This window comes from Silurus aristotelis (genome assembly GCF_946808225.1).
Source record: "Silurus aristotelis genome assembly, chromosome: 22".
Lineage (NCBI taxonomy): Eukaryota > Metazoa > Chordata > Actinopteri > Siluriformes > Siluridae > Silurus > Silurus aristotelis.
Window position 1 is genome coordinate 18647120 of NC_139595.1, and position 26001 is coordinate 18673120.

Genomic DNA, 26001 nt, shown 5'->3' on the forward strand with positions numbered 1-26001 from the left:
ACTTTGAATTGGGGATGCGCAGTATTGTGATGCTCCTGGAATGATTCTCCTGTCTAAGCTCTCGGTTTTATCACAAAGCACAGAGTTACAAACAGTGTGTGTGTGTGTGTGTGTGTGTGTGTGTGTGGCTAATGTGTGCTGTGTCCATACACTCCCATACTTCACGGTAACAGGAAACCCTGTGGCACAACTCTTCGGAGCACTTCAGCTAAGGGTGTGTAGAATTCCATCCTCCCTCATGGCACACGGGCTAATGGGCCGGCCCGGGACTGTGTGCAAATGTGTGTGTGTGTTTGTTGCTGCTGGACTGCCCAATGTTTGCCTTAAGGTCTGCCAGGCCCTGCTGAGTCCTCTAATCCCAGGCAGGGAAAAGCATGCATACACAACACACACCGTATACCATACACACTCCACTTTCCCCTGGCAGAGGATATCAGTGAGGGGCGTCAGGCTTCTCCTTCACGACTCAGTGAAAGAGCAGAGCTAAAAGTTCTTCTCTGCCTCGTCTTACAGGTTTTTTCACGCCTTTTCCACTTTCTTGCTGCGGCACAGCCGTTGCAGGAGAGGCCAGCTGGCAATGCTCGGGCTTTTGTTTTCCTGCGTTTCTATTTGGTGCCAGGTTTTGGCTTTGGGACACCAACGACCTTGATGTGGAGAGTGAAATTTGTTGAGCTGACTACTTTGGTGTTATCTGGTGTATCCGGCACCAGCTGTTTTGGTGCATTCTTGCAATGTCACTCTTTATATTTCCCATCCAAAAGCAGTGCCACTTCTGAAGCACGTTTTTTTTTTCACGAGGTAAATCAGTCACAGAGGACCAAGAAACGTCGTTATTTATAGGAAAAAAAATCTTTCCATTACCTTTTATTTCCTTTACTTAAACAGTGTGTGTCGACCATTTCCACCTCCACAGTCGAGCGTTTTCATGTGCATAAGTTTAATTAGCATAAGAACAGATGGCCGAAAACCTCACAAGTGACTGTCCAATATTATTCCCCTTTGAGGTAATGGGGTCATCCTGTTCAAAGGTTCTTACAGGTTCATCAGCCACCTTCCACTCTGTCTCTTCTTTGCTTGTCCTTTACAGCTGGCTTTGAGTCGAGAGCGTGAATATTCATGCTGCCGTCCCTGCTTACTAAAAGCAGCGCTTAAATCTGCATAATTTGGCTTTAAGTGACTTTCAGATGGCCTTTTCCTTTTGACACTCGATGGAGAAGGAGCTGTACTTGGTAATCAAGCTGCCATTGTAAGGCAGGCCATCGCCGTCCAAAAGCTCCTCGAAACTCAGAGGCCGAAGGCTGCTTTTAAACCTTGTGGATGAGTGTCCAGGCACTTAAAGCAGCTGCAGCCTCGTAAAAGCTTAAATGAGATGTAATTGTGCATTGTAGGAGCTTTGAAGGAAATGCAAGGTTGTCGGACTGCATTGTGTGCTTTCACAGTCGCCACACTGTAACCTTTTGTCTATCGCTATAAACGCACGTCTTTGATTCGGGTTTAAAGATCCATTCCTGGTTCAGCGTTCTGGTGTTTTTTAGTGGTTTCTGGAGTTTGTTGAACTCTGATTGGTCAGGGATGATGAATCATACTATTCACAGGAGGGCCAGTCTTAAAGACGTGACCTTGTGGGTCCCTCTCGGCTTGCCGTAGAGAAGAGCTGTTATTGGTGAGCCACTCTTTGAAGCGCTCCAGGGCCGTTTGAATGAATGGCTGCTTGGCAAAAGGCCTGTCTTTGTGAGCCAGTAAAGGCGCATTGTGTAGCATTGTTTACAGAGCATTTCCCATTCTTCACTATGCATGCACATGTGTGTGTGTGTGTGTGTGTGTGTGTGTGTGTGTGTGTGTGTGTGTGTGTGTGAATGCATGACTCAAAGAAGCCCTAGCTGCAATAAGGTGTTTCTTTTAAAAACCTTCCCTGGCTTTAGTTTTAGGATGGGGCCCCAACAGATTATCGGTCAGAGCTTCCTGATATACCCTTCGGTCTTAATATTTTCCTGCAGCACCCCACTATGGTTGCACACATGGCTGGCAAAAATGGAAAAGGTCAGTAAGCTGTGACAATGAAACCCCTTAATGAATAGATTTCCTTCTCCAGTGCGCCGGCGCGGAGATGACATCAGCTATTATGGCCGACGCACAGCAGACCATCTGCACACGTGCATTCGGGTGTTGCAAAGCAGCTTTGTCTTGCTCTGCTGACTTTATTAGATGAGAAAGGCATGCCAATTATGGGGGGGGCTTCGGCCAAATTTAGGGTTTTATTAAAACTGTTTGAGGGTGGGGCCAGTGTGGTGGTGATGCGTTTTTGATGATGTGTCTGCAAGGGAGGGACTGTTAAAAAAAAAAAGGGACACATATGTTTCATAAACAGAGAGTCTGAGCCTTTGTTCTACTTTTGCTTGCATTGGTTGGAATGTGACAAGAAATAGCCTAGGGGAGAAACCAATTATGAGAAACTGCTTTCAGAGCATGTGATGATTCCAGTCGAACAAGGAGCTCTTTGTGAACATGTATCCAGCTCGGTACTCATCTCCTCGCACCATTAACTTTGCCCATAACGCCTCTGAGGTAGAAGCTTTTGTCAACAAAAAAAGCTGCAGTCATCAAAATGAATCTAGGCTTTTCCTAGATGATGGGCTTCACACTAGCACTAGGCATTTTCATGCTGTAGCATGTGACTGATTTATTACAGTTTACAATATTACTGAGATTGTATTTGATTTCTGGTGCCAGTGATTTTTACAACGTTCCTTTAGATAACAATTAGAATTGAACCTTGGTAGAACGTTCTAATAAACACTTTTTGGCTGATCTAAAAATCTAAAAGCACGACCTCTAGGTAATCGTGTGCTGTTGTCCAGATGGCACTTGCTTAAGCAGCCTTGAGCTTGAAGGACAAGACTGAAGATTTGCAAGATGTTGCATGCAAAATCTTAGCTTTTCAGGATTCTGTGACTGTTTGTCTTTTGTCTTATCCTATCTGGCTCCAGTGTCTTTGCCATCCTCTTGTCCTCTTCTTCAGGCCCCTGCTTCCAAGCTGGCGCCTGCTCACTGCTGTTGGCCCTTTTTGCGATCGACAATAGCGAGCCAGATCCCAGCCCAAGGCCTAGACGGCCCCGCGGAGACAAAAAACAGGAGGGTGGGAACCCGAAAGAACAGCGGGACTGGGGCAAATAAAGCAGGTCAGGGACAGATTAAGGGAGCATGGAGGACAACGCAGGGGTTGGATGGCACTGCGGTAGGAGGGAGAGAGAAGGGAGGGTGGCCAAAAACAATAGAGAAGCTTGAAAAGTTTGGAACAGAAAGGAGGAGGGTGAGAGTTGGTAATTAGAGATGAGGCCATCAGCTGACTGTGGAAGCAAAGCACACCTTCAGGGTCTCAACATGTGCATGCTCGCTTTGTGTCTCTGCTTTCCCAACACCCCCCCTCTTTTCCCAACCAAATCTTTTTTGTTGTCCTGCTCCATATGTTTAGCTTTGGTTGATGAGCATTTAATGCTCAGAGGAGCTGATCAACAATGCTGTTGTCATTACTGCAGCTTACGAATGCTAGCAGCCAAGAAGGTCCACTTCCCTCATGGCCCTTTGACGAGTTCGGCATCACACGTGTGCTCAGACGTGGGGGGTTGGAGACAATAGTTAACTTTCAGAAAGTCGTTAGCAAATGTTTGGACAAGCCCTGGGCACATATTGACTTTTTCTAACCTTGTAGATGTAAAGTTAAAGTACACAACATTGTACAGGCTTCTAGGTGTTTCCAAGCTGGTGTTTATGCTCTGGTGCCTGTTTTACAGCTGTGGCAGGCTGAAGTCCAAAGTGCTTGGGAGAAACAGTTAAAAGATGGAATGTAGTGGGAGTGGACCAGCTCAAAGGCAGTCGTATTAGCTGGCATAGTGAAGGAGAAAGAGACAAGCTTGCTAAGAAGGTGTAAAGCATTGCTAAGGGACTTGCTAGATACCATACTTGATGTAAGCTTTGTTTGTTGTACCATTTATTTTACAAGACCTTTGTAAATGGAAAATATCTTATGACCCCGTTGGCTATGCAGAATGAGTAAACCTCTGAAGCTTGCTCCAAAGGTCCATTGTGTCTTCCCACTGCTGCTTGTCATTTGCTGGTGAGCAGATGGTTTGTACATGATCACATATTAATACCAGCTCTGTTTGGGGGAAAAAATGAGCAGCAAAAGGCCAGCATGTCATAAAGATAAGGAGGCTATGCTGGACAGAGCCATCATTCCAGACCTATGATGCACACCCAGTGATAGCTGCGGTCATTTATGGACCGAACGAACAAAAGTAAACACAAGCGGTGACCTTTAGGCCATGCCAGATTCTTTTTGCAGAAATTAGACACCCGTGGCTGGAAAGTTGGTGGTGGTCTGTTCCCGCTGGTGCAGATTGGATCACCGGCACACTTCCTGTATTTGTTTAACCCATTCCATTTATATGCCAAGTATGAAGTCCTGGAAGTGTTTGGAACATCATTTAACCATGTCTGTGCAAAAAGGAAGTAGATCTCAAGGTGTCACCGAGCAGGAACTTAATTAGCCACACTGCGCCAAGCATCCTACTTCCTATTTTAAACAGCCAGGGTTAGCACACCGTGCAAAAGGTCTGGATGCATATTCAGCGTGCTCTTTGAGTGCCGACATGAAGACAAGAAGACCTTGAGACAGAAATACAATGAAAGGATATCCTCCCTCCTTTTTTTCCACGGTTTGCTACGTGGTTTCGATTCAAGAGCATCTGCTTTTATCTGCAGTCGGACATCCGGTCCTTCTTACGGCCTGCGCGATACATCTCCCCTTACCCCTCCCCCCCCCCCCCCCCGTCTCCCCCCCCGTCTCCTTTCATTTCGGTACTCTCAAGCCCTCGTCAGGTTAATTAGCAACTGGATAATAAAAGCTCTTCAGCCAGGGCTGGTTGTGCACTAGTGCTAGATGCCAGGTTTATTTTGGGGCGCCATCATTTGCCATGTAATTACATCTTTCGGCTCACCCTCAGTCGTGGCGCACGTGTAGTCTTAGATGCCGGCGGCTGAACGCGAGGCCGCTTCAGGCCCACGGATCAGAAATCAATTGCGAGTGATGATGACAAATAAGGCGAGAGGCCTGGCGTACGGGAGCCGTCGTGAACAAATCAGCCTTTTATCCGAGTGGCCATTGGGGCCCGGCCGTGGCTTCAATGACTGGCTTTGTGTGTATACACGTCTGTTGTGTGAAGATAGATAGGTGAAGGTGGGGGGCGTTTCTGGTGTTAACCATATTGCTGCTGGGGCAGATGGGAGGTGGAGTGGAGGCAAAGGGAAGGCTCTAGTGGGGAAGAGGAGAGGCCTCTGAGTGCTTCCTGTTAAGTCTTTGTGACTTGAAGGAGGCGGGATCATGTCGCCATTGGCTGAACTGTTTGTGCGTGGGCGTCTTTGAAGGCCGGCAGATGGTGCCAAGGGAGTGTGTATCTCCTTTCTTGTCTTCTCTTCCTGTTTCCCAATGGGCACTGCTGCCTGCAGTGGTATTAGCCCCCACAATCCCCCAACAAACAGATGGCCAATAGAGCAACCTGCTATAGGGGACTCTGTTAGCACTGAGCACTAAGCTATTGAGCTGGTGCCAATAGCTTAATTATGATTGGTAGAAATGCACACAACGGGGCTGATTGGACGTGTGCACGTCGTCTGAGCGTCTGCTTGGCTATATGATGCAGAGAGTAGCTTGGTCTCCAATAGATTTGTTGGATAATAATTGTGGCTTGGAGAGAATTAGCTTGTGGCTGGATTACATAGTTGTCCTGCAGCTTAGCGCTGCAGCGTGGCATGGTGATTAGATCCAGGCTGTGGGTGGGAAGGGGAGGAGGGACTCGCCTGATGACTGTTTTGTCTTCATTCCTATAACATTTGTATTTTGTATGCAACAAAGTGCATCTGATTCGGTTTAGCTTTCCCTGAATGGACTGTGTTTACTAAGTATCGGCGTCATCCCGTTTCGAATCAGCCTTGTGTATCTTAAACAAGCCAGTCAAGTAGGCCGAATGCCTGCCCATGAGCTAGGTTGTGTGTGTGTGTGTGTGTGTGTGTGTGTGTGTGTGTGTGTAGCACAACGAGAGAGCACAATGACCCACATTAACTGGAGCAGTGTCATTATTCCTCCAGGCTGACACTGCATGGCTTATTGTGATCGGCACTGGTGCTCCATCTGCTTACGACATCTTCTCATCTCTCGCTCTCTCTCTATCTCTCTCTTTTTCTCTCTCTTCTTTGTCTGCCCGAGGCCTCCTCTCAGCCAGGTACCGAATGATCAAAAAGACCTGGTATAGGAAGCAGCCCATACACATACACATACACACACACACACACACACACACACACACACACACACACTCTGCCTCGGAGGTCAGCATGAAAAGAGCAGCCATGGAGAGGATGGTAGTGAAGCATGTATTGCTTATCAAAACAACAAAGGATTGTAATGAAAGGAGTATAAAAGACCTTTAACGTCAATCTTCATCGGTGTTCTTCAGTCTCCACCCCTCTCACATCACATGAGCAAGTGAGAAAAATTCATTTACAAATCGATCAGCATAACATTATGACCTAATGCCTAATATTGTGTTGGTCCACTTTTGCTGATAAAACAGTCATCAATCATCAGCAGCATGAAATTCTTCAGCAGTTTGAGCTACAGGCGCTCGTCTGTTGGATCGGACCACACGGACCAGCCTACGCTCCATAAGTGCATCAGTGAGCCTCGGCCGCACGTGACCCTGTCGCCGGTTCACCACTGTTCCTTCCTTGGAGCACTTTTGCTAGATTCTGACCACTGCAAACCAGGAACACAAAAGCTGCAGTTTTGGAGACGCTCTGACCCAGACGTCTAGACGTCACAATTCGGCCATTGTTAAACTCGTTTCAGATCCTTACGCTCGCCCATTTTTCCTGCTTCTAACATGCCAACTTTGAGGACAAAATGTTCATTCGTGGCCTAATAAATAAATCCACCCACTAACAGCTTCCATGATGAAGAGATCATCAGTGTTCTTCACTTCACCGCTCATTCTGTTATAAAGTCATAATGTTATGCCTGATCAGTGTATGATGTCCTTCAAGTTTTATTTATCGGTAGCAGTAGTTTTGCTTGAAAGAGGTGCCTCTGTCCTCAGCTGGGGTAAAGGAGGTTTGGCCGTAGTGACTTTACACATTTGATTGACAATTTGGTGAAAATAAATTGAACTGGCGCAGGCCATGGGGGTGGAGTCTGATTGATGCGTTGTATTGAAACTTGTGTGTGAAGGAAGACTGGTGCAGAATTTGATCCTCGGTCTTGAGGAGGCACAAGGTAACAGGCACACTAGTAACAGGCACAAGGTCTCCTGCAGCGTTGCAGGACTCCCTGTGGCTTGTTCTGCAGTGTCACACTCTTTCTCTGACAAACACACACACACACACACACACACACACACACACACACACACACACACACACAGAGTCTCAATTTCATTCTCCTTGCCATCCTCCTGTCTCTCTCGCTCTCGTTTATTTTCCTCCTCCTGGGCAGATGAGAAGTCCTGAGTCACCCTCGGCGTATCTGATAAAGAGCAATTTAGCGGAATGGAGTCAGCAAGGACAGCGGGAGGAGGAGGAAAACCATTCTTTGTAGAGCACTCTCCTCTCTCAAAGCCGTCATCTTTCAGATTGATGGCGTTTCGGTGGCCGCTGATGCGCAGGGTTATAGTTGTAACCGCCGTATGCTGATTGTGGTGGAGTTTTTGGTTTTAAGGTTGAAAAATTATTGTATTTAATGCCACTTAATATTGTCGTCTCCCTGCATCTCATCTGGGAATATCCTGTTTCCTCCAGGGTGCTCATAAGATGATTCGGTGCAATATGCCACGATTTACTGCCAGAGCTTTTGTTTTGCCATCCAATCTCCATGATCTGCATAATCTCGCTCCACTCCGAGGCTTTCCACTTTGAAATGGAAAACACGTTGATGTTTGCATGATCTGCAGTGGGCCTTGTCTAAGCAATCATGCAAGTTCCTGTCTAAGTATTCATCCTGCAACCTTGCTGTACAATGGCCTGCCACAGATCTAGCGAAAGGATAGCATCTCGCCATTATGTGCTCCCTTTCATTTCTTTCTAGCACTCTCTCTTTTTTTCGCAGCAGTGGCATCCCGTTCCTTTCGGCACAGCACGAAGGCCACACAAGGCTTAACTGCTTGTGCATTAGCCTAAAAGAAACGCCCCGGTCCGTAAAAAACACATTCTGCTCTCGTCTTGTGCGTCTTTGTTCCCACTCGGATCTCCATTTAAGCGGAGGCTAGCCCCTCTCCTTTCAGACTTTATCAAACTGAAAACAGACATCACCATAAACTCGCCTTAATCAGGTGCCTCTGTGCTCGCCGGCGCTGCCTGAAAGCGCTCGACAGTAAACTGGACGTCGGATTTGTTTTCTGGAAAAAAAAAAAATCTTAAGGAGGGGTGGGACGGAGAGGACGCCTTCTTAGAAGAACTCGTCTGGAAAAGCCTTTTGTGGGATTTGGCAAAGCTGAAGAGGGTTTTGCTAGCTCTGGTTAGACGTCACCCTAAACCGAGACTTGGTGTTGGTGCACACTTCAAATTGTGGCCATGCAGGAGGCATGTTTTTTTTTTTTTTGTATGTATAGGATACTGTTTAGGTCTGCCCTTTTTTAATTTTATTTATTCGACTTCTTTGGATGTGTAAAATGTTGCACGAGTACTATAGTTTCCATTAAGAAATCGCTAATCGTAATTGACTCTTGCACAGATATGAGACTTTAAACGGTATGAACGAGCTAAAAGACCAGGATTAATGTTGAGTAACATATCCTACAGTGGGTTTTGGCTTTAGGTTCCGTTAATCCCCCCTTGTTTTGATAAACCAGTTTGGGTTGCCATGGTGCGGTGTTAGGGTTAGAGTGATACTATAATCTCCACCGTACCACCCCCATTGTCCATGCCCTAATCATTAATATTTAAACCAGTCGAAGCCTGGAAACAAGGCTACCCATATACCCTTTCCTTCCCTCCCTCAATCCTTCAGCCTTAAGCATATATTTCCCCCACATTTTAACCCCCGTCTCCTCTGGGACTTGTTTGAGGGCGAGACATTGCAGCACCCCTACCTATCAGCTCCGGCATTACAACCCCAATACGCTCTCCCCAAGGATGAATTCAAACCCAGATCCATAGGGAGATGAAGGTCAAAGGTCACAGAGGATCTACTTTCGTCTTGTATCCCCCCATCTTTCCAGGACATGAGTCTCTGAGCACTCCTGGGATCTTTTTCCTCTCTTTTTTTTTCCGAGAGGATTGGATGACCTTAATCCATTACCATATAAGATCAGTGCAGCCTGGGTGGTGGTTATGTAACTGCAGGATCCCCCCCCCCTCCTCTCCTCTTCCAGACCCATCAGAAAGGGCTTCGGGGACCACAGTAGTGCATGTGAGGCTGTAAAGCTGAAGTTTGAAAGGTTTAAAAACCTTTAGAATTGCGTTTTTTATTTTTATGGCTGTAAAAACACTGTATACCTATAATACATTTTGTTGGTCATCTTTTTCTCTTGGATACAGTTAATAATACTTTCAATGTTCTTCCTCTATGTTTGCCTTCAGGTTTCCACCTCAGTGGAACAGTAACAGAACCGGCCACACACTCAGAGCCCGAGGTGATGCACCGTGTGGCTATTAGCTTCGACCGCTGCAAGATCACATCGGTCACATGCGGTTGCGGAAACCGCGACATCTTCTACTGCGCCCACGTGGTGGCGCTCTCGCTGTACCGAATCCGGCGGGCCGAGCAGGTGAAGCTGCGGCTGCCCATCTCCGAGACGCTCTTCCAGATGAACCGGGACCAGCTGCAGAAACTAGTGCAGTATCTGATCACGGCGCACCACACCGAAGTGCTGCCCACGGCGCAGAAACTCGCCGATGAGATCCTGTCGTCCAACTCGGAGATCAACCAAGTGCACGGTAAAGAGCGCTGCGTTTCACACATTCAAATCGGTTCAGTAATTACCACTTTCAGACGCGGATTTTTCTTTCGCCTCCAAGTAAGTAAATATTATGAAAAACGGAAAGGATTATTTGAATAGTGAAATTTGTTCAGACAACATTTACACATTCAAAGCAGTTTCGATGGCGCTGCCGAACAGTAACGCATTTCACACGGTTTGTAAAACACACATCTGAAGCTTCTCAACTCGAGCTCTGGTATCTGCCTCACGTCTTCGTTAACAATCAGCTAGGGGTCTTCCCTGTGAGCGGGGAATCTAGGAAATGGGAGAAATCTTGCCAGGAATCTGGTCATGTGCCAGGGTTCTCTTCAGAAGTGTCTAAGTGTTCGCTCGTAACTCGTAACTGTTTCGTTTTAAGACCCTATCGGGGAGCCGTGTTAGTTTTAGCTCTGCCAAGCACGGCTCTTTAGGCTGAAATATCCCTGCACGGTTTATGTTAGTGTTCCGAGCACTCACGAATCCCAGATTTAGCTTGGAGGTGGGGAGGTGAGGGAAAGCAGACCTCTTTTACCTTTTCCTTTCTCCTCCAGTGGAACATTAAAGTCAGTCTCAGCACAAATGGCAGATAAGCCAGGAAGTGCCCTCTTTCTGTTTGACTGGGGCACTGATCAGGGGTTCACCAGGGAGCGCACTGTGATGGTGGAAATGATGGAACTTATTGCTATTGAGAACTGATTATTATTAATAGTGAAACATTATTTTGGTTAAATAATTAAATTAATAACACATGAGCTTCACGACGTTATACAGACAGGGTGCGGACCTATCAATTTCTTCTTGCGTATGAGTTTGTGACTATGTTTGGATATAAAAAAAGCACAACTGTGTGTGTGTGTGTGTGTGTGTGTGTGTGTGTGTGTGTGTGTGTGTGTGTGTGTGTGTGTGTGTGTGTGTGTGTGTCCCAATGAGGCCTCAATTTAAAATGAACTGATATCAGTGATCTCTTGATAAAGCAATGAATTAAATGAATGCTTTCCATTTCGGTTGTTATTCCCAAATCGATGCGTGCTCCTCGCTGAAAGTGTGACTTCATCCAAAGACAAGCACGATTAGGGAAAAATAGCATTTTTATGCGGTGGAAATGAAGTATTTTGGAGTTATTTGATCGAAGTGCTGTCTGCGTAGTACTGCCGAAAAATCATACATGCACCACCCATTATACTTGCGCATAACCGATTAATAAACTGATAGATAAACTGAATTTCAAATAAAAATGGATACTGGATAAAAATACAAACATAAAATGACAATTTTTCATGAAAAACTGTACTGAACTTTAAAAATTCAAATAATAAAAAAATAGAACTGAATTTTGGAAATGTGTAAAATGAAATAAATATGAATATATTAATTATATTAATAAATAATGAGATAAATAAAAGGTATGCATTTAAAGTGAAAACAAAAAGAAAAACTCCAAATAAATAACTCACATTCGAAAAAAAAAAAAAAAAAAGCCCCGGAAAAACTATCGGTATGTATTTTTGCCAATACCTGATAGTTCCACCAATCAGCTGTAGGTGGCGATTAAGCGGTAAAACTGATGAATCGGTCGACCTTTACAAATTTAGTCATCAGCATGATCGAAATAACAGAAACCAGAAATTCTGATTATTTCTGAAACCTTGGAATTCGTGAGCGTTGCTCATTTGTGACAGCTTTGACAGATGGACTAAATGTCAGGACCACATTAAAGCTTCGGTCCAAAAAACAGAACAGTTAAGCAATACAAAACGACAACTGTTTGTGTTGTATCGTTTTCCCCGACATAAAATCCACACTCACTATTGTTTTTGTGTGCTTTAGGGGCCCCGGACCCCACAGCAGGAGCCAGTATTGATGATGATAACTGCTGGCACCTGGATGAGGAGCAGGTACGTGAGCAAGTCAAGCAGTTCCTTTCCCAGGGAGGCTACTACGGCTCAGGAAAGCAGCTGAACTCCATGTTCGCCAAGGTGAGAGACGTTAGTGTGTGTGTGTGTGTGTGTGTGTGTGTGTGTGTGTGTGAGCATCTGCACATTATGCGGAAGACATGCTCAATATTAAAGATCCTATTGTGATAAATGATTGCGCTATAAAATCCTGCGAGGACAATTTAAATCAATGTGCTTTAATAAAATGTCAAGCGGCCTCTTATTTCCTGTGTGTGTGTGTGTGTGTGTGTGTGTGTGTGTGTGTGTGTGTGTGTGTGTGATAGAGAGAGAGAGAGAGAGAGAGAGAGAGAGATTCAGCTGATGAATTTGGACATTATTACCATTATCCTCTGTGCTGCTGTATTTCATGTATATTTCATGTGATTTTCAGCTGTGTTGGTGCGATTGTATATTGAGAGTGTGGTATTAAGTGTGTGTGTGTCTGTGTGTGTATGTGTGTAGGTGCGGGAGATGCTGCGAATGCGGGATTCGAATGGAGCTCGCATGCTCACCCTCATCACGGAGCAGTTTATGGCTGATCCTCGACTATCGCTATGGCGACAGCAGGGCACAGGAATGACGGACAAGTGTCGGCAGCTGTGGGACGAGTTGGGTGAGTCGTCACGTCGTCACGTGACTAGAGCGTACAAGATGAAATGATTATAGCGCTATAGCCTCATTCGTATCGGTCCAGTTTGTTCTGATGTCCTGAAAATACTGACTGGCCGGAAATGAGCTTAGTAGTAAGTAGAACTAAAAGCCAGCTGAACAGTTTGCATGAAATATTTTAATATTAAATAAAGGATACGACTACTATTGATTGGTAACCACACCCTCGTATCCTCCTTAACGTGAATAACACTGATTATCTCTTATTTCCTCGCTCTTAACATCAACGCGTTAATGCATGTCCGAAAGCGATATACACAGAAGACATGAAAAGAAAGAGCAACACTAGCCATCAAATATGGCCACAAAATCAATGGCCTTTCCTTCTCTCAGCCTGCTTTCTATTGATCAGGCCATTTACAAGGGTAGATTCCTGAAAATGGCTGCTGGATAGCAGAGCTCCGCCCATTTTCCCTCCGTCAATCCAGAATAATCCTGTCGATCCTATCAACCAATAGGAAAGGAGATTTAGAATTTACTGGATATCTGGTCATGGTGGGATCGATGCACGAATCTGAGAGACATGACGGCGGTCTACTGCAGCTGTGTGTTTCTGGAGCTTATATCAAATAAAAATGTCCTTTTCTGCTTCACACACCTTCACTATTTGACAGTCAAGACACCTTCTCACCTTCTCCATTACACACGGACTTCTCATTTTTCCATTTCACTTTTAAAGTCCCATTAAACGCTCCAGGCGGAGTGCAGTTCCCCCTCCTTCATCTCCTCTCCGCCTCGGGCTTTCTTTCTGTTCGCTCGGTCCTCTCTCTCATCTTTTCCTTTTGCCTCTTTATCTCGGTTCCTCTTGTGCTCCTCGGTAACGGCTCTGTTGTTCCGCAGGTGCGCTGTGGGTGTGCATTGTGCTGAACCCGCACTGTAAGAGCGAGGAGAAGAGCGCATGGCTCAAACAGCTGAAAAAGTGGAGCGACATGGATATCTGCCCGCTGGAGGACGGCAACTACGGCAGCGAGCTTCCCAACATCACCAACGCCCTGCCCCAGAGCAACCTGGCACATGGTGGGCAGAAAACTCAGACCTACGACGTGTTTAGACTCGATTTTACCATTTAATCTGATGCGTTGTATCATTAAATATCTCCTGCGTGTCGTGTGCGCTTTAGACTCGTTGGCCAGGCCGAGGAGGACGGTGTTCACGCGCGCCATGGAAGCGTGCGACTTGCACTGGCAGGACAGCCACCTGCAGCGAATCATCAGCAGTGATTTCTACGTCTCGCCGGCTTACCAGAGAGAGGGAGAAAACCTGCTCTTTAACCCTCAAGGCCTGCCGCTTTGGCTGGGTAAGACACACACACACACACACACACACACACACACACACACACACAACACGAACACACAGCACGTACACACCCATCTATTACATGTGGCCGCGTCTAATAATACATCACGTGACCTTTTTTGCAGATCACGTGCCGACCGCATGTGCCAGGGTGGACGCCCTGCGTTCCCACGGTTACCCGAGAGAAGCTCTGCGATTGGCCGTGGCGATCATCAATACACTCCGGCTTCAGCAGCAGAGGCAGCTGGACATTTACAAACACCAGAAGAAAGGTAACACACACACACACACACACACGAACATGACCTTACAGTTATTATCTGCTCTGCATCGTAGCATACCTGTAGAAGCCAAAAAACATACAAAAGCTGCATTGTGCTCCAGGTTTTCACTTATCTCCTCATGTAGAGCTCCAAGGCCTTCTGCATCACACAGGTTGTTTTTGTGTGTGTGTGTGTTTTTTTTTTAAGTGTGTAGAATCAAGTGTGAAGCCAAATCCAGATGAGTTGACTTTGGCTGAGATTTAAATACTGGGAACCTACATTAAGCTTTCATAACACATTCACTAGTACCGCATTCATATTTTATCAAGTAACAATGGCCTGTTTATGTAAAGATAAATAAAAGATAAATAAATAATCCGGAGTAAGGTCATGAAAGTTTTAAGAAGGATATCGTGTTGCATCACAAGCTCAAAGTTCGGTGCAATGCTGATGAAAATACCACGTAGGTGAGGGAATTCTCCGAATAAATTGTTACCTCGCACACTGGATTTCAACATTATCTCAGATCAACTCTAGCGAATGTTGGCAGAGAAGATTTCTATCGAACTTTTCTTGCAAACCTCATTTAAAAATGGTGTTGGTGTGGAATTGGGTTGATTATTATTCCAATACACTGATCAGCATAACATTATGACCAACTGCCTAATATTGTGTTGGTCTCCTTTTGCTAATAAAACAGTCGTCGATCATCAGCAGCATGAACTTCTTCAGCAGTTTGAGCTACAGGAGCTCGTCCACACGGACCAGCCTTCTCTCCTCATGTGCATCAATGAGCCTCGGCCGCACGTGACCCTGTCGCCGGTTCACCACTGTTCCTTCCTTGGAGCACTTTTAATAGATTCTGAGCACTGCAGACCAGAACAAACCCACAAGAGCTGCAGAATTAGAGATGCTCCGACCCAGACGTCTAGACGTCACAATTTGGCCTTTGATAAACTCGCTCAAATTCTTACACTCGCCCATTTTTCCTGCTTCTAACACGTCAACTTTGAGGACAAAATGTTCACGCACTGACTAATAAATAAATCCACCCACTAACAGCTTCCATGATGAGGAGATCATCAGTGTTCTTCACTTCACCACTCATTCTGTTATAAAGTCATAATGTTATGCCTGATCTTCCTCTACAAAAAAAACTTTGAGTATGATTTTAATACCTTGAATCAAACACTGTGAGGGTCTTTGAGAGGGGGCACTTACTTTTGGAGCTTGAGAATTGCATCCAGACCGTCTGTCATACATCGACAGCTTGAACATACGGATGAGTTGAATCTGGAGTGAACATCAAGATGTGAAGTGCAGCCGAATGTTGCCGAAGTACCGTTCTGTGTTTTAGGAAACAGCTGTTAGATTAATTGCGCTGAGCCTTTTATCACCCATAATTCATTTACGTGTGTGTGTGTGTGTGTGTGTGTGTGTGTGTGTGTGTGTGTGTGTGTGTGTAGAGCTGTTGCAGAGAGGAATGACCAGCACAACCAATCTGGAGGGCTGGGTGGGTCACCCACTCGACCCCATCGGCTGCCTGTTTGCTACTCTAACAGAGACATGTCGAGTGGAGGACGACAACGCCATGGATACCGGAGGTAGGCTATTATGGGTTGGCAGATGGGGGGAGGGGGGTGCCTGTGTGTGTGTGTGTGTTTTGTACGTTGGAAGGAATTAGGCTTCTATAGCCTTTCATACCTTTTAAAACGACACTGTATTGTGTGTGTGTGTGTGTGTGTGTGTGTGTGTGTGTGTGTGTGTCATTGTATGGTTGTATTGTAGCTGTGGGGTCACTCTGATGACATGCTGGAGTAAAATGTATAAAATCAGTCATTTGCATTATATACGTTGCTCTGAGCTGCTGAGTGTTGCCTTTTGTGTTGCTATTGTGTGAAACCAACAGGGAGCTATTGTGATTTGGAATAATGCAACCAAGTGGTACTGTGTGTGTGTGTGTGTGTGTGTGTGTGTGTGTGTGTGTGTGTGTGTGTGTGTGTGTGTGTGTGTGTGTGAGCTGAAGTGTGTATGGGGTGTATGCAGCACAGGCCTTTGTTTGACTCCCATCACACATTTGGCAACATCTGGCATTTTGTAGCGATGTGGGTGTGGCCTAAAAGCTCATCCAATCAGAAACTCCAAAGCATTAACAACAGCTGGAGCAAATGCGAACATCTCTCCTTCTTTGGTTTTCTCTTCTTTTCAACCTCAATCTCTCTTGCCCACTCGTGTTCCTGCTGTCATTTCTATTTTTTTTCCTTCGCTCGTGTGCGAGAAAAACTGCATGATCTCCAGACGCTCATTCACACCTTCATAAGTATACTCTGTCTTTTTCTAATAGAAGTGTGAATTAGCAAATCGCATTCATTTGTCACTTAGTAGGGGTTCTTCAGACCGTCCCTGTGTGTGTGTGTGTGTGTGTGTGTGTGTGTGTGTGTGTGTGTGTGTGTGTGTGTGTGTGTACATGTATATACAGTATTTGTGTGTGCACCTCTATGTGTGTTGTTTTTGGTGTTCCCTCACACTGTCTAATGCAAACATAAGAATTGTAGCCAGGATTTAATAGCTGGTGCTGACACTCTTCCCAAACAGATGGTGTTTTATTTTCTCCGTGGTTACACCCACGTACACTCGTACGCATTTTTACACGTGAATGCCTTCATATTACACATTAGAGGCATTTTGTTTTAAATCCAAGCCGGAGTGTAACTTATTTATTTTACTGTCCCTCCCTTTCAGATTCCAGTGATCCAAAACCCCCTGTGTATCAGCACGTGCCGGTGTGGGGCTGCCCAGACGCTGGCGAGTCGTACCTGGCCTTGGCGTTAGAGGTAGCACTGATGGGTATGGGGCAGCAGAGATTAATGCCCGAGGGCTTGTACGCCCAGGATAAAGTGTGTCGCAACGAGGAGCAGATAGTCGCCAAGCTGCAGGAGCTGGAGCTGGACGAGTTGCTGGTGCACACACTCCGCAAGCAGGCCATGCTTCTGCTGGAAGGTGTGGTTCTAACTTTGGACACAGCGTAGTGGTGTGTAGCTTGAGGAAATATATTGAATCCTGACATTGTTGCTTCTTTATAGGTGGTCCGTTCAGTGGTCTAGGCGAGGTAATCCACAGAGAAAGTGTACCCATGCACACGTTTGCTAAGTACCTTTTCACAGCACTCCTTCCCCACGATACAGACCTGGCCTACAAGATCGGCCTGAGAGCCATGAGGTGAGAAGTTCGTACAGAGTGACCCAGTGTTCACTAGACAGGTTTCTGAGGACTGCAAGAGTCTCCTACGTGTATTTAATAAGTAAAAACAACTATATTTTAAACCAAAAAATTTGTAACAGCTCAAACAGTGAAATATCATCAAATCAAATTATTATCACGTCATAATAGCAACAACTGATGTCCAGTCTCTTATAAGAGTCGATATCTGTTCTTAGTGCCCCGTCGTGTGAAACCATCACCGTATATACGAGAAAAGCTCAACAAGGAAGTTAACTTCTCAGCTCATTATCAAACCCTGGATGAGCTGAATCAGTGTTATAGGAGAGAAACCAGCACTGCATGATCATGTGACCTTTCAGGCCCTTGTGTCTCTTGTGTAATGGTGCATCAGTGGGTTCTCTGTGGGCTTTTATTACTGTGCTGTCTGTAATCCCGGCCCAGATCATACTGGGTTCTTGCTGATACATGAACGATCAATAATTTTGCTCCCACTGCATTCTCAGACACGAGCAGTGGAGCACAGAGACCAAGCTAATTGAACCCTGAGCAGTGCTGCAGTGTGAGGTTCATCTTGTGCAAACATCAAAGAATATAAAGGACCAATCATGTTCCAGTATACAAATGTAGTTCGTGCTTTAACACCGGCGTAGCATTTAGAGCTTTGACTCTTCGTTGTACACAATATAGATCACAGGCCATAATGAGTAGTGTGTTATTGTGTATAAACACGATGGCGTACGCTCTGGTGTTAATGTGTTGGTTTTTTTTTTGCAGGTTGCCTGTTCTGGAGTCCACAGCTCCGTCAGGTGATGTGGGTCACCCGCACCATGGTATCTCCATTGTCCCGAGCAGATACCCACGCTGGTTCACCCTCGGGCACCTGGAGTCCCAGCAGTGTGAGCTGGCATCGACCATGCTCACTGCAGCCAAGGGTGAGTAATATGCACAAACTCAGCACTTTCAAACTTTCGCTTTTTCCACAGAATTCAATTAAAGGGAAAATTTGGCAAATGATTTTTGAACGAGTTTCCTGTTAACCCTGAAAGTTGAAAATCAGACACGATCTATTCCGCAGAGAATTCTGTTGTTTTGCACTAGACGCTAACGTGTGTTTGTTTTTCGAACAGGAGACATGCTGAGACTGCGCACAGTCCTTGAGGCCATTCAGAAAAACATCCACTCCTCCTCACTTATCTTCAAACTGGCTCAAGACGCATTCAAGATTGCCACACCTGCAGACAGCCCGCCTGACATCACCCTACTCAATGTTGCCCTGGAACTCGGCCTTCAGGTGAGTGTGTGTGTGTGTGTGTGTGTGTGTGTGTGTGTGTTGTTTGTTTTGTTTAGTCTGTCTGAGTCAGTTATATCACCTCATTCCTTTACTTTGTAGGTGATGAGGATGACTCTGTCGACCCTGAACTGGAGACGCAGAGAGATGGTGCGTTGGCTAGTCACCTGCGCCACTGAAGTCGGTCTGTATTAAACGCACCTGTATTCTCTGTTTTTGTAAAATCAATACTGCGGATGACTCCGAAGCATTTTTCTTGCTGGTGGTGACTTTTCTCTTGTTCGGTACCTTGTAGGTCTGCGGGCACTGGTCAGCATTCTGCAGAGTTGGTACACACTGTTCACACCCACCGAGGCTACAAGTATCGTTGCTGCTGCTGTAATGTCTCACGGCACGGCGCTGCGTCTCAGCCTGGACTACGGGCAGCGAGAGGAACTGGCGAGCTGTGCGCGAACGCTCGCGCTGCAGTGCGCTATGAAGGACCCGGCCAACTGCGCGTTGTCTGCGCTCACGCTTTGTGAGAAGGAGCACGTTGCCTTTGAGACGGCCTACCAGATCGCGGTGGATGCGGCGGCGACGGCTATGACGCATGCACAGCTTTTCACCATCGCGCGATACATGGAGCACCGCGGCTACCCGCTGCGTGCCTTCAAACTGGCGTCACTGGCCATGGCACATGTCAGCCTGGCGTACAACCAAGACACGCATCCTGCCATTAACGACGTCCTGTGGGCGTGCGCTCTCAGCCATTCGCTGGGCAAGAACGAGCTGGGAGCCATGGTGCCCCTGGTGGTTAAAGGCGTGCGCTGTGCCACCGTGCTCTCGGACATCCTGCGCCGCTGCACGGTGACGGCGCCCGGCTTGGCCGGTATTCCCGGCCGCCGCAGCTCAGGCAAGCTGATGAGCACGGACAAGGCGCCACTGCGCCAGCTTCTGGACGCCGCCATTGGAGCCTACATCAGCACCACACACTCGCGTCTTACGCACATTAGCCCACGCCACTATGGTGAGTTCATTGAATTCCTGGGCAAAGCACGTGACACCTTCCTGATGGCGCACGACGGCCATGTGCAGTTCGCCCAGTTTATCGACAACCTCAAACAAATCTACAAGGGCAAGAAGAAACTGATGATGCTCGTGCGTGAACGCTTCGGCTGAGGAGCCTCGAATGGACTCCCCACTAACTCCTTGTTTATTTAAGGCATTATTTTCTTCCTGTATATTCTGAGTATCCTTTTTTTGTTTGTTTGTTTGATACAGTTTGCGTTTAGTGAACAACCAACGTTCACGGATTTATTCGAACCTGTGGAGGCCAGAACAACTTTTTGATTTTCGGCTTATGCTCGCTTTAGTTTAATACAGACGCAGAAGTGGCACATAAAGAAAAAAAAACCAAATGATAGGCGGAGTATTTTGAGCCTTTTCCATCGTGGTGATTGGTGGTTCTGATTCTTGTTTTTTTTTTTTTTTTTTCGGCAACGAGCTCGAAACAGTCATTCCGGAAAAAAAAAACACTCGCACACAGTGTTAACAGTCATACCTCGATCGTATTTTAAGGAACAGCTTTAACAGGATGAGGAATGAGGCTGAGGCCTAGTTCCAGAGGGTAGAGCTAAAAAAGCTAGCTGGAATATCAAGGTGTTCCTCATCTTAGCGCAGAATCTACATTACCCAGGAATCAGCCAAGCCGTGAACGCCACCCTCCCCTCTGTCCGCTCCTTCTTGGTTTTTCTTCGCCTTTATTTCTCGTGTTGGGAAGATTTAAGGGAACATTACTGAGAGCCACGCCTCCACACCTGAGAAGAGCAAGGGGTTTCCTTCTCCGCCTAAATATGAACAAAGACCTCATCTTTCTGAAAATGGATTTATTTTTGGGGGGAGGGGTGAAATGCAGACTTAACCAGAGATTCTTGCATCATTAAAGCTCAGCGTTATCATGCATGCAATGCTTCGTCAAATTTTCCGCCTGCGTAGGCGCCCTTTTAAAAGTAGTAACGTTTGGCAGTGATTATTGGAACATCAGCCATGTTGTTCTGTTCAGAAACAAAAATAGTTCCTGTAGTCGTGTTGTAATACAAGCACTTGATTCGCTTCCTCCCCTTTTCACCGTGTCCGTCAATAACAATAACTTTTTTTTATTTTAAATGCAAGAGGACCAAAAAACAGAACATCTTCCACATGCCACCCTCAGCCACCCCTACAAGTGCCCGCTCGGCTCCCAACACTTAGAATGCACTCGGCGGCTACGAACGGAAGGAAACCTGGAGAGAAAGGACAAGATGCTCAACTCAGTTCTCAGGGAATCACTTAAAGAAACGAAACAAACAAAAAAAATAGTAGCATAAGCATTTAAGATATTGTAAATATGAAAGTGTCAATTCAAAAAATTGTAAAGTTATAATTATTTATGATAACTGTATGTTTTCCTTTTTTTTTTCTTTTTTTTGTTATTTTCTTTTCGGATACTTGAATTTGTCGCGGGCTGGGAATGTGACGACAGAAAGACTTTTTTTACAAAAACAAAAAAAACAAAAGAAAAAAAAAAACATTTCTCAGGTGCTCCTGTGAACAGTTCTATTTTCCTCCTTATTTCTTTTTTGTTTGTTTGTTTGTTTGTTTGTTTTTGTTCTTTTGTATACTTCATTTGCAAGAGAAGCATGGCGTGTAAAAAAATAAAACAAATAAAAAAGAAGGGAAGAAAGCAAGAAAAGGAAGAACAGCCGTTGAACTGACTATGCAGAACCACTTCCTGTTTTTTTTTTTCTTTAACCCTCTTTGGGAACTGACAGTTTTGGGACTTTTGCCTTTAAGTGATTTGCATATGTCTTTTTTTTTTTACTTTAAAAGCCTTATCATCTTCTCGAAGTGATTTAAGGAGTCAGAAGGATGCCACTAGCGGTAGAAACCAGACCTGTGCTGATGATTGCGTACGCATGCTGTATTATAGTGGTACAGCTCTAAATTCTTCTTTGGACGGAGCAACAGTTTAGGCAAAATTTTACGAAAGAGAATTATAATATTGCACCATTTAAAGCATAAGTGGCATTCGGGACACATGCCTATTCTAGAACACACTGGCTGTATTATAATAGAGAGGATTCCAGAAAAGCTCTGTTTAGATATGATGCCTCGAGATGCCGTTACGGATAAATACGAGGAGACTTCGGTTTGGGTCGCTTTTGATTTCAAAAGTTTTATCCCCCACTTTCATTCCTTAACTTCCCTCCAAAACTTTGCCACAGAAGACGCATTTTATTTTACACAAAAAAAAAACCTTCCACAGTCTGTTTCCTTCAAAGCCGTCTGGTGTGACCTCGACCAGATCGAGTCGTGAGCGGTGGAAGAGCAAGCAGATGTTTTGCAGGTTTAGAGACTTTTCCTACATTTGCCTTTTTCCCTCTTGACGAATGCAGGACGTAGCTGCCTGCTTATAAAAACTCCACATGCCCAAGCATCGTTAGTAGCTTGCCTAGCTGATCCAGCAGCATTGCACAAAAAAACAATACAAAAAATACAAAAAAAATCCTGTGGCGCTGCGATTTATTTTCCTTTTTTTTCCCTCTCTTTCTCTTTCCCATAACTCTTTACGTGTCTATATGTGTTGACTGTACCAGTGTTCTGATCTGTCCATAGAGTTTAGAAGGAAAAAAAAAGTTATAATAATCGCTGGTAGAGATTGTTCACTAGTTCATCTACTGTTTGAGTTCGTTTTTTTTCCTCTCCTCTTTCATTTTTTTTATTTAAGGGAAAAGTGTTTGTCACCTCTCCGTGCTACTGAATTATGAAAAAGGTATCCAGTATTTGTTGCCACAAAAGTATAGTTCGACGACAATTTTATTTTAATTTTTTTTCGTTTGTGCAACCTCTTGAGCTAATGTCTATAAACAAAAATTTATTACTATTTATGTAATGCTACTACCATTTTATATGATTTGTGTTGAATTTCAGTGCTTTTTCTATGAATAAAGTGTGAAACACGTCAACGTCTCTTCGTGATCTGTTCTGAGGGTTTGGTTCTTCAAACAAGTTCAAACGAGAAATCATTTCGATGAAAAAGCGCTGATTGTTACGTGTTCAATTCTTGAATCTGATTGGTCGGGTATTAATTCATTTGCTATAAAGGCAGCTTTGGCAGTACAGTAAAACCCCGTTGTACGAGCATAATTCGTTCTTGAAAATGGCTCGTACGTCTGAACAAATTTTCCCATAAGAATTAATGTAAAAGCGATTTAATCCATTCCGAGATCTCATTCGATCGCTTATTTCTGCCCTTAAAAAGTATTTGTAGATTATTTTAACAAACAAATACATCGCAAAATTCCGTAATGTAAACATAATTTAACACTTACCCACGTGATAGTGGTTGATTGCGAGTGTGAGACGCGCACCACGCTCGTAACCTCCTCGGTTTCCATGGTAATTCTATTTACTTTCGTTTTCACAGCACCATCACTGATTTTCTTGGGAGACATTTTTCAAGATTTCTAGTGAAATAAAAATATAAAACTAAAAAAGTTACATTTTTGCTGCACTGAACAACGAGAGCGACCGAGCGATACGTCATCAACTAAGCGACTGATGCGACCAAAACCTGAACCAGCAGCGTGGGTTTGCGCGTGCCTTCGAAATTTGCTCGTGAAACGGTAAAATTTTGCGAGTACGGTCTCTCCGTTTGCTCGTACTATTAGTTGCTCGTACAATAGGGTTTACTGTAGTGTCAAATCTTGTGTATACAGAGCGAGAACAACGCTCATCCCAGCTGCGCGTCCAACGTATCGCACATCGTACGCTGCTGCCTGTGTTCGTTGCGTAACATTTTTTATATTTTTTACAATTTTGTCGTACCGCTTTCGTCATCGTAATATCGAAAAGTCGAAACATCGTAACTCAGGGACCATCCGTACATAATTGTTCTATGACTATGCTTTTAAAACTCAACTTAATTGCTGGTAATGCTAATCCAAACCCAATATTTAATAGTAAATTTTTTTAATAAAAATGTATAATTCCTGATGTGAAGTTTCTGTGAGGACGTTTCTGTGAGATACCTTATATAGAAGGAATCTCGGGTTTCTTAAGAGTTCGAAGTTCTTCTGTAAAAGTCTTCCAATCATTTTCCTGGTGAACACGACAAGCTGCATTTTAGTGTTTTATTAACCTTTATATTTAATTTTAAAGCGTCTGGTGGAAGAAACGACAGTTTATAAGCGCTATAACATGAGGGATACCAGAAACCAGTTTATTTTTTATACATTAAATGTATAACAAATAAATGTAAAGAGCATGTCGTTCTTTTAGAAAACAAAAGCAGTAAAGAAGTTTAAGATATCCTGTGTAAAAATAGGAAAATAGTTACTGGCGGTAACAAAAACGACATCATGGTCATTGATTAATTTACCACAAATGTGGAGCTTGAAGTGTTTTATAAATCCTACAAAATTCAAAATGCTTGGTCAAGAGATTTTCTTTGCCGTTCCCCTTCGTCCTGCTACTGTAATACATGTATTTGAAGGTAATTTGAGCTGTGAAATATTTTATAAATCTTTAAAAAAAGTCCATCTTACTTACCTCCTCGGATTTTTCGGCGTTTCATGAATCCATGCGGTGTCTCAACATGGCGGCGCTCTTTGAAGTTAGTGTTAGCGGTCGATGCTAAGATTATATTTGGAGTTAAAGAGGTTTTCGTCGAAATTTACAAACACATCTGAGGAAAATGTTGATATTCTCGACTGTTTTGTTTCATTTAAAGCGCGATTCAGCCCTTACATTGCTCGTATAAACGCTAGCTTGCTAAATCATTTTAAAAAATCGTTAGCTAGTGTCGCTTACAAACAGTGCACTGAACTCTCGACCTGAACTGTGGGCTTCCATGCTAGCCTTTAATTGGTCAATTAAACTTTATTTATAAGCATTTTAATTATAGAAATACATGCAGACATATGAATTAATGTCAAAATCAACATGTATTGGTGTTGGGTTTAGTCAGAATTTCAAATTTATTCAACAAATCATAATTTTGAGTTCAAATTGATTTGAATGTCCCCCTGTGCTTCTTCATGCGGTTTCCAGTGAATATGCATTCATCAAAAATTTAAAAAATTCACAAATTGTAAAAAGAAATTAACATTGCAGAACATTAACACAGGTACATTTCTGGTCACATGGGAATGAATAAGATCCAAGAACAATAGACTCGAGACCACATGCTGAAAAATACAATATTTGGACAAAAGTAGTGTAGCCATATGTGCTTCTTCCCCAAACTGTAACACAAACATAGAGGACACAATTAAATAGGATGTATTTGGAAGTGGAAGCATGAAATTTTCCCTTCAGTTGAACTAGGAGGCACAACCTGTTCCAGCATGACGATGCCTCTGTGCATAAATCCAGCTCCATGAAGATCTGCTTTACATGGGTTGGAGTGGAAAATCTCCCTATCGTACACTTTTGGAATGAATTGGAACACTGACTGCACCCCAGGAAGTACATGACTTTACTAACACCCTTGTGGATGAATGAGCACAAATCTTCACAAGCACACCCTCAAAATCCATTGAAATTCTTCCCAGAAGAATTCAGCTTACTATAACGGCGAATGGGGACAAAATATAGAACGGGATGTTCAAATAGGACAATCTAATGATAAGGTTTCTACAAACTCGTGTCCATATAAAGTAGATTGAGCAAAACAGGTCTTTCCTAAACCTGCTGATGTAACAGAATTGGCAATTTAGGAGAGAAGGTAAAGAGAATAATAGGTTTCTCACCTTGTTCTCGGATATAATGGCCACCAAAAGAGTTAAAAATGAACAGATTGGATTTCAGAGGAACCCTTGTGTAATGCTGTTTGCTGTTTCAGAGGTGGTGGTAGCTCAGTGGGTAAGACAGTGGCCTCTGGATCAGAAGGTTACAAGTTCAAATCCCAGAGCTTATATATATCGAATTTGGCAGACACCCGTATCCAGAGCAACATACATTTATCTCATTGATACATCTGAGCAGCTACAGGGTTAAGGGCCTCTTTACACAAGGCCCTCTTTTTGAAGTCTCTCTGGATAATAATGTCTGCCAAATGCCTCAAATGTAAATGTTTGGAAACACTTTCCTTATACCAGCATGATTTACTAAAACTTTGCAGTTCACGATGCTATTATCAGCAGGATGGCATTCCAGGATAGTGTCGGCCCTACAAAACTGGCCTGCCATGGATTTAATACCTTTCCAGAGTTTCAATTTAGCAGCTTCCTAAAGCATGTTGATGAAGCGTGGGTTCTCTCTCACCTCTTAAGGGAGCTGATTTCCTCAGCTTTGTTCTG

The 26001-nt window shown here is 44.3% G+C and overlaps 1 protein-coding gene across 1 annotated transcript in view; it reads left to right on the top strand.

Moving 5' to 3' along the window:
* Positions 1-22665, top strand: part of zswim5 (zinc finger, SWIM-type containing 5) — a 39990-nt gene extending 17325 nt beyond the window's left edge. The window contains exons 2-14 of the mRNA XM_083525599.1: positions 9628-9984; positions 11835-11983; positions 12404-12554; positions 13451-13627; positions 13731-13907; positions 14035-14181; positions 15639-15776; positions 16915-17172; positions 17256-17391; positions 18169-18326; positions 18522-18685; positions 18785-18866; positions 18978-22665. Of these exons, the coding sequence (XP_083381725.1) occupies positions 9628-9984; positions 11835-11983; positions 12404-12554; positions 13451-13627; positions 13731-13907; positions 14035-14181; positions 15639-15776; positions 16915-17172; positions 17256-17391; positions 18169-18326; positions 18522-18685; positions 18785-18866; positions 18978-19840 (2957 nt within the window). The 3' untranslated portion in view covers positions 19841-22665. The remainder of the gene's footprint in view (positions 1-9627; positions 9985-11834; positions 11984-12403; positions 12555-13450; positions 13628-13730; positions 13908-14034; positions 14182-15638; positions 15777-16914; positions 17173-17255; positions 17392-18168; positions 18327-18521; positions 18686-18784; positions 18867-18977) is intronic.
* Positions 22666-26001: the final 3336 nt, after the last annotated feature.